General features: G+C 41.4%; 1 protein-coding gene across 2 annotated transcripts; it reads right to left on the reverse strand.

The window, feature by feature from the left end:
* Positions 1–4,084: 4,084 nt before the first annotated feature.
* Positions 4,085–13,667, reverse strand: mocs1 (molybdenum cofactor synthesis 1). 2 transcript variants are annotated; one of them, XM_072365282.1, is made up of 11 exons: positions 13,390–13,667; positions 12,395–12,506; positions 10,752–10,919; positions 8,878–9,042; positions 7,953–8,014; positions 6,741–6,852; positions 6,541–6,653; positions 6,253–6,363; positions 5,554–5,674; positions 5,420–5,467; positions 4,085–5,251 (listed from the first exon to the last, which is right to left on the reverse strand). In XM_072365282.1, the coding sequence occupies exons 1-11, from the start codon at positions 13,594–13,596 to the stop codon at positions 4,290–4,292; spliced, it is 2,181 nt and encodes a 726-aa protein (XP_072221383.1). In that variant the 5' UTR covers positions 13,597–13,667; the 3' UTR covers positions 4,085–4,289. The 2 variants fall into 2 exon arrangements, with proteins under 2 accessions (XP_072221383.1, XP_072221384.1); XM_072365283.1 differs by having other exon boundaries at positions 5,161–5,251; positions 5,405–5,467.
* Positions 13,668–13,952: the final 285 nt, after the last annotated feature.

Raw genomic sequence — 13,952 nt, forward strand, 5'->3', positions numbered from 1 at the left:
TAGAGACTATATCCTGGGGAACATCAAGTTTTCCTCCTAAATCTACCTGCATCTCCCAATCACAAGCATCTTCTAAGCTGCCTTGCCTCCTTATTGTCTTATTAACTTTCTCCCCCTCTTGAACAAACTGAATTGTCACTCTCTTCACCTTAGACCCTCCTAAATTGACCTGCCTTCGTTTATCTTCAATACTTGCAACTCAGCTTCTTAATACTTGGTTAGGTCACACATATACCGGCCTTGTGACAGACTAACCTTACAGCCAGACAAAATATGTCTTAGAGTTGCAGTACCTGAACATAACAAACATAGCGGGTCTCCATTTACCCAGAGTTTTAGGTTCTGGGGAGTTGACAATACATCATATGTTGCCCCTATCAAAAATCTAATACTCCTTTCCTCCATACTCCACAGCTTTTTCCAAGTTTTTTCTTCTCTACACCTTCCCAATTCAACCACTGTCCCTGCTTAGCCTGAGCCACTGCCTTTGCACCATTAACATTTCCTCCTGTCTACGAACCTGCTCAACAACTCGCTTTCTCTTCTCCTTGGGACCTGATCTACTCCACACGGGTTTGCCTGGGCCAAGCCCCAAGACAAACTAATAACTGTTGGTTATTCGATGTGTGTTTCTGCTCATTCAAATATGATAGATTGATTATGAAAATAATTCGATATAAAACATTTAGACTGTTATGTACATTTGTACAACTCACAGAATCAAAAAGACACAGTTGTCAACACGTTATCATTCCCTATTAATCGCACATTAACAAACACCTCTGTCAATCTCTCTCCTTTATTTCAGTCCCATATTGTTTCAAGCAGATGGTGAAGTTGAATCTTTATCAGGTTTGGGAATGGTTTGATGATAATTGATTAAATTTTATTTATTTTTATTGATTCCAACACGAGGAATAGGAGGTGGACCTGTGACACACATGTGACCCCAACAGCCCTCAAACTGTGAATGTCCCAACAACAGCTTATACTCCTTAAACTCCCCACTTGTCAGTTAGTTAACAGAGAATCTGACACCAGCACTCGCTACAACTGTTCACAGGTCCCAACAAGATGAAAACACACTCCTGTTAAGACATAAAGAAATTAAAGAATATTTTAAAATATCAGGGATCAGCTCTTATATCCTTCTCACATCTACTTATGTCATCATAGAACATCTGAATTATTTCTAAATGTGGACTAATTAAGTTATGACATGAACAGTTCCAGCATTAAATGAGAGCACAAACAACAAAATCTAACTTTGGAACACAGAAACTTTTCTGCATTTCTGCCTGTACATCACTATAACTGCAAGTAAAACAGGCAAAAAGCAGCCCGTCATAAACAAGAAAGAGAGCCTTGGTGAAAAATGTTTGGGAATCACAGGCCTATTCCTCTCCAGGTTTTCCACATGTCTTACTCACAATCAGCATAAACACTCAGGACCATGACAGTGCACTGACATCCCACAGGTTGCCGGCACTTGATGCATGATTTGATTGTTTTGTTTTTATTGCAGTGTATTTTCACTATAAACTGCCTTCACTTCTCTTGAGGCTTGTCTGCCTCTGTTGGAAGGGGCACAGTCTCGGTAGCCTCTTTCATTTGCATTTGGTCGCTGCATAATTTCTAATACAACTCCAAAAGGAAGCTGCACCAAGCAATTTTTGCTTTTGTTCAGCTCGTGTCAAGAATGCATGCACTGACGCCAGCCAATGCCAGGACAGGATTTGCTGTTGTGACTTTACTAGAAACTGAACCTCTACCGTCTCACTCCCCGGCCAGCACAAGCAGCTGTGTTGGTGACCTTGACTGAAGCTTGCAAACTGGGGAAAGACAAAAAGTTTACGAGAAGGTGCCTTCTCAGCGAATCACACCTTTGCAGCTCAGTGGAGTAACAGCAGGAGGATTAATTCACCTACAAAACCTGTAAGACATAGGGATCATATGCACTGACTGTTAGATGCTGTGTTACTTCCTGCCGCAGAAGCAATCTGTAAGTGTGTTGCCCACACTTTGTTGCTGAAGAGCAACTAATACCAACACAGATCTGATATAGCTGCTAAGAAAGAAGCTGAACAGGAAGCTAAAAAAACCTGCTCAAAAATGGCATCTGAAAGACAGACGGCATGCTGCAGGGTTGAAAAAGCAACACAATGGACTGTGGACTAATGAAAATTGTAAACTTGTTTTACCAAAAACATTCACAAAGGAAAGCTAGCATTTAAAAGTCCAATTGTGGCTTATTTACATTACATTTAGTTACAGATCAGATGCTTTTATCTCAAACTTACAAGTGAGAGAAGAAGTTTCAGCGCAGTAAGAAAACCTGGTGTAAAGATTAAGTGCTCAATCTGTTAAAATGACAAAGCACAACAGGTACAGAAGTGCATGTGAAATGCTGGTTGGTTGGTTGTGTTGGGTTGTTCCGAGAAATGATCATTCTCGAAGGTAAAGATCAACGTCTTTGCTCTAGTAGTATCTGGTGGCTCGTTCCACCATCATGGAGCCACAAATGACAACACTCTGGACTAAAACTGTGCATAGGAATGCCATGCCTCCATCTATAAAAACATCCACACATCCATGGTCGGGGCATGCTATCTGAATGTTGTTTTGTTAGATTTACTAAAACAGGCTTGTCCCACTCCCCATAGAAATGTGTTCAGACATGGGTTTGTTCTGCGATGCTTCCCAGGTTCTACAACTCCTCTGTGGTGGGCTCTTCCAGCCAATCATTCCTCAGGAGTGACCAAAACAGAACAGTGGAACTTGTCTGCCATCACACCATGATTCTGTGGCAGCTCCAGGCTTTTGGTTAGATTTGTTTTATTATTTTTCCTGTATGTAACCCTTACTTGAGTTGGAGTATTTTCCTTTGTATCAGTTTATTCTTTACTTAGAATGGCCCAAAAGGAAAGAACTGCTATGTTGCCTGTACCCCGTTTATGTTAAAGTCAGGTAGTTCAGTTGTAGGTTTGAAAATTGTTTCCTGTTTTGTCGTTAGGTTAACTGTCCTTCCTTTCACTATACACAGGAAGGGCAGGGCTCTGTTTACAGAACAAGACACTTTACTTATTACACTGAACTTAAAAGAATCTTCTACCAATTACATGCCAATTAATGTGGAACAATAATACCTCAACATATCCTGCTGTCTTATAGTTTCACAGCTTTTGTGTACTGAGTGATAATTTCACTAACAAAGCAAATACTGAAACTTAGAAACAGAATTCCATCAAAGCACATCCCAGGCACATTTTTATACTTTGGAGGACCTTAACCAGGTGGAAGCACTTACATCAGAAACATCTCTCACAGGTTTTAATACGACCTAGCTGGTCTGCTAGCACACATTTACATACATTCAGCAATGAGAATGTTCAGTTTATAGTTTGTCTGATAAAGCACATTGGAACATGCTGTATGTTTTAACTGAGAGGAACCAGCTTTCTGAATTTCAGAAGCAGAGGACAAAAATAAGACATCACAGTAAAATCTGTTGAATCTTCTGTAAAGAAAAATATTAATCTTATGCAAGGATCCAGCAACTTCTTGTCTGCATTTACTTCTCCCACAATATGAGCAGTGTTACGATGAGTTGAATATTCAGTGATTACAGCCAACTGTTCACCATCATGCATAATGTCCAGTTCTTCAAAGTGAAACCAGACAGTCACACAACATGAACAGTGTAGCAACACAAAACAAAATGTAAGCAGCATAATGGATCATTTGTTACTAAATGTAAGAGCACAAATATGCAGTAGTCTAAAGAGACAGAAAAACGAAAATAAAATGACTCAAATCACATCGCAATGATCAGAGCGACACCTCTGAGAGGAGCCACATCTTATGCAACTTAATGGAACACCAAAGAAAACTCAGAAAACACCAGAGGAGACTCGTATCATCTCCAAAGCTGATGGAAGTCATTTAAAGACGCACATTTAAGTTAAATGTACAATGATTTAACATGTAAACGGCTTCAGTGGAGTTCACAGTTAGTGAACTTTCATTAAAAGACTTTCAGTGAGGCGGTTAGTATAATACTTGTGTGCCCTGAAACGGCAGGAAATAAGTTTATAGATGATACTGAATTTATTTTGAAAAACATTACAGAATTAAATGAGGCCTGAATGGTGTTTAAACCACATTTCAAGTAACTGATCAAGTTTATCTTCTGATAAAATGTCAGTTGAGCTGAGAGGTTGTTAAAAAAGAATAATACAATGACTCCAATGGAAAGCCGTGTCTTGATGTTGCTCATATTTCATCCACGCTCAGTTTTCCTGGTTTGGATGACGATGGAAGTCCTTCTTCCCGCCTGTCTTGCTGAGCAGTTTTACGTCTGTGATGACGATGTCATGGCTCACAGCCTTGCACATGTCGTAGACAGTGAGCGCTGCCACAGATGCAGCGGTCAGAGCCTCCATCTCCACCCCAGTCCTGCCTGTAGTGCGACAGGTTGCTGTGACGACGACAGCGTTGTGCAGCTCGTTCAGGTGAAAGGTGAGGGAGGCGTGGTCTAAGGGTAGCGGGTGGCACAGCGGGATGAGGGCTGACGTCTGCTTTGAAGCCATGATGCCGGCCAGCTGCGCTACAGTCAGGGCGTCACCTTTAGCCAGCTGGTTGTCCCGAAGAAGGCGGAAGGCGGTGGGGCCCAAGGTGACGGTGGCTGTGGCTGTGGCTGCTCGACATGTTGGAACCTTCCCCCCTACGTCCACCATGGATGCTCGACCCTGGGCGTCTGTGTGTGTCAGCTGGGCTTCAGTGTTGGAGACATTTGTGGCTGATGGAGTCTGAACGCTCACAGACTTTTTGCTGGAGCTTTGATTGTGCAACAGCCTAATACTGTGCTGTGTAAGAGTCATTTTGGCATTCATTAGTAGTGTGTACGCAAAAGGAGTCTCTGCAGTTCTTAGGAGGCTGCTCTTCAGACCATTAGGAGCCCTCGCTTGTGTGTACCTGAGGCTTGTATCATTTGTGTGAGTCTCAAAACTTGCAGTCTTAGTGTGAGAAATGATGAATATAAGACCAAACTCTGAGGAGTGAGGGGAAGCTACACAGCGCAAGCTGTCAGTACAGTTTATGTTGCTGATATGTGTCTTAACATGCAAACTCCCACTCTTTGAGGTTCTAGAGCTGCAACCCACCAACAGAGCTGAAGCAGTGCAGTCTGGAAGGCACAAAACCCCCTGTCTGCTCAGGTCTCTCCTGATGCCTGGCCGACGCATGTGAGGAGCTGCAGACGTAGACAGAAAGGTGTCATTCTTAGTTACTGTATTGCTGCGGCTGAAACATTTGGGATCAAATTAGTCAAGTTCACTGTTAAACTAGAGCAACAGCCGTTCATATACACAAAAGTGAACTGTGACAGCGGGAGGTTTGTACGTACAGCAGAGTCACCCACCAATGAGGATCATAGGTCTGTTCTTCATCTGGGAGATACTGAACATGCCTGAAGAGAAAAAAATGTTAACATTAACTTCTACAGCAATCTATGAGTGTATCTTGATATGATATACTGAAATAAATCATTTATACCCGCATGTTGCTTCTTCTTTCTGCCGACAGCAGCTCCAATAATTTGCAGTAGCTCTTCATCAGACGCTCCAGAGCGTAAAACATCTCTGAGGGAGACTTCAGAGTTACCAAACAGGCACACCTGAGAGAAGACGGACAGACATCAGTATAAATCAAAAACTAAAGACTGCAACCATTTCGACTACATTTTACAAGTAGGAGGACCAGATACCATAAAAAAACTCGTGGGCAGGTTACCCAGGTATATTCAATTCATTAAAGGTTATATTAAAGGTTACCTCTATGTAACTGGCAACCCACTCTCATATCATAATATTTTTTTCATTTTTCCATCCAAAACAGTAAAATCTACAGTGCACAGTCCCTCTACTCTGCACTTTATGCAGCAAGATCTCATGTTGGTGTGTTACTGTAATGATTACAATATGTATGAGAGCTGACTGAATAAATGTGGCGGCTAACTACACATTCAGTAAATAACAGAATGAACAAAGTGGAAATTAAGGCATTCTGTCACTTTTAATTTAACTTAAATAACACAACTGAAATGACAACAATTCCAACCAATGGAAAACTAACCAAGGCAAACAGATTGTGATTATGTGGAAGCACAACATACACAGTATTCATCAAAAAAACGTCAAAAAAAGAACTCATTAAAAGCTCTTCAAGTCCAGTTTTAAACAAGTGAAGCTTTACCTTGAGGTTACCATCTGCTGTGATGCGTAAACGGTTACAGGAGCCACAGAAATGGTCAGACATGGAGGTGATGAAACCCACCTGACCTTTGAAGCCTGGCACTTTAAACGCCTGTTACAAAACAGAGAGGACAGTGAATATTATTCTTTAAAGGGACTTCAGCCGTGACTGATTTCAGTTTTGGCTAATCAGTCAATCAGCTACCATATCCAGAACTACGAATGGGAATCTTTAGAATTCAAAAGCACATCGGTCCTTGACAAATGTCGCAGAGATGAAGACACTGACCTTGGCAGTGTCCGTGTGTCCAGCTTGAAGCATTTCCAGGTTGGGCCACTGCTGCTTGATCCGGTCCAGCATCTCCTGGTAACTCACCATCTTCTTAAAGTTCCACTTGTTGCCTGCAGAGAGGCAACAAAGCAGTGCTGGTCTGTGTATGGTACAGCATTTTATAGCCCAGGATGACAAAAAGGGAAGTGAGCTCTCACCATCAAAGGGCATGTATTCAATGAAGCGCACCTCCAGAGGCTTCTTCTCTGTCAGCGCCACAAAATCTAACAGCTCATCCTCATTCAGGCCTCGCATGACAACACAATTGATCTGCAGAAGGCAGCACACAACAATAACCCACTGATTACTGAGCTGTACAGTCATTCTCCTCACAAGCCCATTGTGTGACTGTAAAGATGTCAAGGCCACAAAGGGGGTGGACATTTTGGCAACCTGCAAGAATCTGCACGAGAGAAATGATTTACTGGAGATGGATGGGCCTATTTAAGGGTGTGACACAGCAACAGCTGGTAGAACACTGTTGAAATGCGCAACAAATTAACCAGGAAATATAGCTTAAAGGGGAAAACTGACTGATTTTAACTTTTTCTAAAAGAAGAATGAAGTCTGTAACTCCTCCGGAGCCATTTTCTGATCATCTTAATCCAAATAAGGTCAAATTCAGAGTATGCAATAGTGAAATCAAGCTATTGGAGAATTTTGATCTGAGTTGTATCAGGTAGTCAGTTCTCACAGCATCTTATAGCACACATTGCTTCTTCGTAACTCATGCCCTAAACTCCAGCAGGGTCAGTACAAAACAGGACGTCTTTGAGTAAAATGAAGCAAAGGTTGTGGGTTGAGAGATGAACCCGGGTTACGGTGTGTGTTTTGATGCTAAAAGCTTTGGATGGGTGTTAGCAGTGCAGCAGCATAATGGGACATGATGTGAGCCGTTGTCCTGCCCACGCTCTGTAACATGAAGAGAAATGTGAATGGAACACTGTACTCACATGAAATCATGTGTTTAATAGTGAAAGTATGAGTGTGCATGCAAACATCGCCCCTGAGAATCCCCTCTGAGGTGAGGGGTGCCATCTCCAGCCGCTTTTCTGTGTCTATGTCACTGAGCATCTAATATGAACCAACATGAAACTCATGTAGAAATCTGACCGACACAGAACTGGATCAGTGTGAGGAACTGACATGTGACTGATCTGAGGGACATGATGCTAACTTAATTCCAAAGATTTGGAAAGTTTTAGCAACATGATCATTTTGTAATTTAATCATCTGTATTTCTGGTATTTATGTTTTGAATGAGACCATTGAAAGACATTTATTGTATAATTAAGAGTAAAATAATGAAGACTGCTGTGGGTGAGATTAAAACTGAAATAGTGATAAACATTCTTTGTAAAAGAACTCACCTTGACTGGACTGTAGCCCATTTCAACTGCCTTATCAATGCCCTCCATTACTCTGTGGAAACCTGGGGAAGAACATCACTATGTTAGACATCACTATTGAGCAACTTTAATAATCCATCTATTTCACTGATTTCTGTACAACCAAAGCACCAGAAGCTGTGCTTTCACAGCCATGTTAACATCTACATCACATTCCTCAGCAGCAGACAGAGCTTTTCTACATTTAACTGTCAAGGTCCGGCTCATTGTTTGTTTTTCATCTGCACAAAACCAGGAAGACTCACAGTCGTAGGAAACCTTCTCTGCATGAGGTGAAGCTCATGTTTCACATTTAAATCTAAAATTCCACTTGAAATCTTGAATGAGCCTGATCAAGACTCAGATTTCCATCAGGCTACACCTTCAACATCACACGTCTTTCACTGAAGCACAAACTGACTGGCTCAGACATCACTGCGTCCACGTGCCAGTCTTTTTCTTCATTTCCTAATCTCAGTCAGTCCATCTGTGCCCGTCTCCTACAAGCCAACCACCCAGAGCTCTGCCCTGCTGTCTCCACCGGCCCACATGCACGTTTGGGGCTTAGAGCTGCTTTCTGTAACCTGCTGGGACTGACCAACAACAATAAAACCAGCCGTCTGCAGCTTGTAATGTAGCTCGGACGCAGAGTGGCAGCAGCAGAACCAAAATAATTAAGTACACCTTTTATAAAGTATCACAGACACCATGGAAAGAACCATAACCATGTCAATTTGGTTTAGACAAACGACCTCATTTAGCATCTGTATTCCTGCCTGAACACTTAAACTAAAGTACTAATGTTTACTGAGATACATCCTCCAAACTTATGGCCACTTTTTCATGTATTTTTACATCACAACTTTAAACCACTTAACCTTCACTTTTGTTCAAATATTATTCGTACCTTTCCGCCTGACAATAAACTCAAATTTGGCAGGAACCAGTGAATCCAGGCTGATGTTGATCAAGTCCAGACCAGCTTCCTTCAGCTTCGGCAAAAGCTTGGCCAAGTTCATGCCGTTGGTTGTTACTGCGATTGTTTTCAGGCCCTCCAACTTCCTCAGTTCAGCTGCAAAGAGAGCAAAGGTGGGGACAGGGAAAAGGGGGACAGGAGGGAGAAAGTGAGAGGCAATGACACAAAATGACCTGGAAGTTCAGCTTGATCCTAAATCCTGAAACACTGACAGCTGAATACGAAATAAAGCCCCTTAAAACTTTTAATTACTATGTTACATTTCATGATGCAAGTGACCTTTCGTAGGCAGGCATGATGACTTTTGAGTGCACTGTTGTAATATTTTAAGACTTAAAGTTGTGCATTGAGGCCAATTTGATTTAGGTGACAGGTGAGAGTCACTGCTAAACAGTATCTCAATAAGTATTTTCACACAGATCCATCCATTCCACCTCACTTCTAGAAGCAAAGGTCCCAAGGTTCAATGTGACACACAAGGTTTCACAAACTGACCGGTGAAGGCACCTTGGCTACCTTCCTCTTTTACATACAGCCTGTGTTAATCACTAATAAAACACGAGCATCAAAGCAGCAGGTTAAGAAGACGGTTAGTTAGAAACTACAGGAAGTTTATACACAACAATTTTAAATCAAATCTCGTGAACGCCACGGCGACATTAGAAAAAAAAAATATTGTTTTAGTCCAACTAAAACTAGACTTTTAAAATGCATTTAAACCCGTTAGTCCGACCAAACCAAAGGTGGGCCTGAGCGTGTTAGTGTTAATGTCTATAAAGACTGCAGATTTCCCAGCAAAGCTGCTCTCATTCACGTTTTTTTATTTCTTTCGTCAGACATTGTGAGCGATGGGTCTAAATATTTCCAGACTATCGCTTTGCTCCAATAAAGTTCCGATGTTACGACCGCAGCCTCATCTGATAAAATCACCGTCCAAGTAACTTAAAGACTGTGCAGTGAATTCTGCTCTGCTTACATGAACAATGACCTGCCACAGAGAAGATTAGAAGCTGCTGAATGTTTTCTCACACAGTCCACAGCGTCCTGGCGTCAGACATACTTCAGGCAATAACTCGATTTCCCACCTGTGTACACATACTGGCACAAGGACGGTGGCCTCCATAAACGGCCGGGTCGAGCTGTAACAGCAGCTCAACTGAGCTGTACATGGAACCGTGCTGAATGACGACTAATAAAGACTACACACAACCCCACTAAAAACAAATACATAATAATATCCACTTAATGCAAATGATTTACTCCAGTAAACTTCATGTGACTTCACAGTAGTGGCCCGTCACAGGACACTGTGGTAATTATTGATCTTTATGCAGCTACAGGCAGCCCGTCGGCCTCTTTTAAAGAAGACGCTCTGCATTACCCTGATCATTCATATCATGTGTGTGTTACTGTTCTCAGGTCTCAAACAATGGTTCATTTACAGATCAGGCTATAAAATGAAAAACAAACATACAGCGGTGGCGTAATAGATCATTTCAACTTCCATGCAAATGTTTAACCAGAGGAACTGAGGGAATGCATAGAAAATCTGTTCTCTACACTTCACTTTAGTTCCGGTCCAGTCAGCAGGGTCTGCACATGAATCTCTCTCTCTGATAGACAAAGAATCGTCCCTCTGAAAAGACTGTGACAACATCCATTTAATCGTGTAGCAAGATACACAAAGCAAGTTCATGCGTGCCGTTAGTTGGTTACAGCGTTCAAACTTCTCAAACTTGTCATATAAAAGAATAAGCACAACTTGAATCCCTGACAGATTAACTCTTTTTTAACCATTTCCTTACTGATAATATCCAGCACATCAGGTCTGATGAGGGGCTCCCCTCCGGTGAGACGGATTTTGTCCACTCCCTCTCGCACGAAGAGGCGAGCCAGGGTCAGCACCTCGGAGGTGGACAGCAGCTGTCCCCGTGGTGTGAGCTTCACGCCCTCCTCTGGCATGCAGTACTGACCTGAAAAAGGGGAGAATCAATGACGTAAGCTGCCACTAAACGAAGAGCCTTCATCCAACACAACGAGGAGTTCCTCATTTACATGTCTCATGATGAAAACCAGGAAAGAAAGTAAACCAGAGAAGTGGACATTCATATCGTCCTCAAACTGGGGGTTTAATTTGTGCAAGATTGAGTTATTTTTAACAGAAAACCGAAACAGCTGAACACAAAAAACTAATCAAAAGAAGATTGTCACATTGTCATTTCAATCCTGTCTTTTTAAATCTCAGAGATTTATCATTGCTTACTCTAGTGTGTGAAAAACTCTGCTTTCCTTCCTATGTACATGCCATCAGCAGGTCTTCCTTTCTTTTCAAGATTATGTTACCATTGATGAAAATGTTCGTTCGACCTGCAATAAAATGAGCCCAACACGAAAGGCTAAACGTTTTGTTCAAATCTACTAAAGCAAATCTGAAAGAAAAGTGCTAAAGTAAGCTTTTTTAAATGTGTTTGTTTTCCCAAGCCCCTTTTCACACAGCCCTTCCAGACACTGAGGGACTGTTTCAACCTTTGCTGCACCTTGACCTTCTATTTGTAAAGTATGGAGGCCAAATTGGATATTGGATGGTCTGACACAGATTATGTAATGCTGAGATTCTTTTTGAAAGCACAAACTGACGGAGTTTCCGTGCAATTTTCAATTTTTGTTTTAAAACAAATATCAGCCTGTTTGATTGAGCCATGTTTATTCTTCCATTCTTTAGGAAGAAACAGGCGATTGCTCACATGATCGGTCATTTTAGCAACGTGTTTCCTATTTTACAACTCATTCATTCTTACATCCATCGACTTGTTTCCAAAACAGGTAAAAACTGCCTCAAGTTAGTGGAAAACTTTTCCATGAAACTGAGGAAAGTTTTAAGAATTTTCCATTTCCATCAGCCTTTAGAAATTGAGTAAAAATGTTGATGAGAACATGACTGCTAATATGGTACAATGCTGCCTTCAATCAGTCATGATGGAAAAGCAAAGGCAGCAGCACGATGAGTGTCTGAGTGTAGCCCCAAGAACTTAAACATAAAGGTAAACAAACTTAAGTAGCCACGAGGCCACAAAGGACAGGAAAATATGACCTTTTTTAAAAAGATTTCCAAGAAACGGCCACTCTATTAAAACAAACAGAACTAGGTGAAAAACTTAATTCCCTGTTCTTATCATGTTTGGAAAAACTCTTCTTCAATCAGATAACAAGGGTGAAAAATTCCTGCAGACAAGTCGGCAAACATCAAACAGCCTTTGGTTTAACCTTGGTTTAATCTCTTCAGCAAACTTAGATCCCAGCAAAGAAAGTGAGGGGGGACATCAGTAAAAGTTGTAGAGATTGTTGATGACATCATTATCCATCTCTATCAATATAAAATGCACTTTATCATGTTATTAACAAAGAGCCAGAGATAACTAACCAAAGCTCACAGGGGACATCTACTCACAGCGAAGGTTGCATTTCTCAGTTAGGGAGATGCGCAGGTAGCTGTGCCTGCGGCCAAAACTGTCGGTCAAGAACGCTGAAAACGGTAGGATCCCGTCATCTCTCAGCCTCTCCTGGAGATAAAGAAAAAACAGGAGAAAGACATGAAAGTTCTTCTGGTAACACAAAAAAAAGGCTTCACACTCAAGCATGAGGCTTTGAAAACGCTGCATGACCTCAGCAGCATTTATGATTTATTAGTTTTCAGCACAAAGGCCACCATGTGACTGTACAGTAGATAAGACACAGCAACATACTGAAACTGTATTCATCCCTGTTTAATTCTGTGTGAAAGATCAATTTCAGGCCTCTTTTGCTCAAATTAGGATCTGCAAAGCCTTAAAAACAACAGTCATTCTATACAAACAGTCATTGTATTAGGAAAAGGTTGTGCAAGTGGAATAATGCTGTCACTGACAACACATGTTCCTGGAAGGCTAATAAACTAAATCAATAGCTGTAATACTGCCCCAGTGGTCATGTTGCTCTCATTATTCTGAGTTAAAATATTAAGCCCCGCTTCCTGACTTGAGGTAGTATCATGCTGTGTTCTGCAAAGAGATTTTGTATTATTTGCTACAGACTTACATAACTTAATAATAAACTAATTAAGTTTGCAGCTCATTATGAGGCCTGTTCCTCTGATTCAGTCTCAGGAACATTCACAAACTTTGAATTCTTTGTAATGTAATGACATAACAACAAACAAAACAGCAATGTCACGGTCATTACCTTGTTGGTTTATAAATAATCCCAAACATGGTTGGCAAACTGAGCCTCCACCAGGCCCTAAACTGGACTGAAGATCCTTTATAAACTTGTAACAACTTCTCATCTCAGCAGCCATCAAAGACCATTAGCTTACGACTCCAGATGTTAGCCCGTTATCAGACCTTGAAACTGCAGAACACCAGATCCAGATTTAACATCCAGGCAGTGTCTTGGCGTCAGTCTTACCTGTCTTGATCTGCTTTTCAGGGATGCGGCGAAGTTTGGAGCAGTGAAAGTGGAGTCTCGGGGTCCAAGCTCATTTTCCTTGTGCGTAGCACTGGAATACATCCGCTGAACGTTCCCGTTCGCGCATGGAGCAAAGAGTTTTCTGAAATTTCTTAAAGTGTTGTGTCTGTTAAACCAGCGGCAGCACATGCTAGTGCGAGCAGCCATGATATAATAATTTCTTACGCCACCGTGCTCCTCTGGGTGCAAGCTGCTCTGTAGCAAACATGACAGTTAACCCAAAGACCGGGTAGAATGGCAGGGGCGGGGATCAAGCAACCAATCAAATTAGCAGATTTACGGCTTGGTGCATGCTGGGTAATGTAGTCTAAAATACTAACTAAGGAGAGTACAGAAGTTTATTTATTTCCCATTAAACATATAAAAGTGTTAACCAGTGATCACGTTTTCACCTCCTTCTTTTTTAAAACATTTATTTCTTCATTTATTTATTTATTAAACACGGAAAATAAGATTTAAAATGTTTTTTTTGGTGAGAGAATCAAGACATGCAGCACATCAGC

The sequence above is a fragment of the Leuresthes tenuis genome, unplaced genomic scaffold (assembly GCF_036924035.1).
Source record: "Leuresthes tenuis unplaced genomic scaffold, fLeuTen1.0.hap1 SCAF_15, whole genome shotgun sequence".
Lineage (NCBI taxonomy): Eukaryota > Metazoa > Chordata > Actinopteri > Atheriniformes > Atherinopsidae > Leuresthes > Leuresthes tenuis.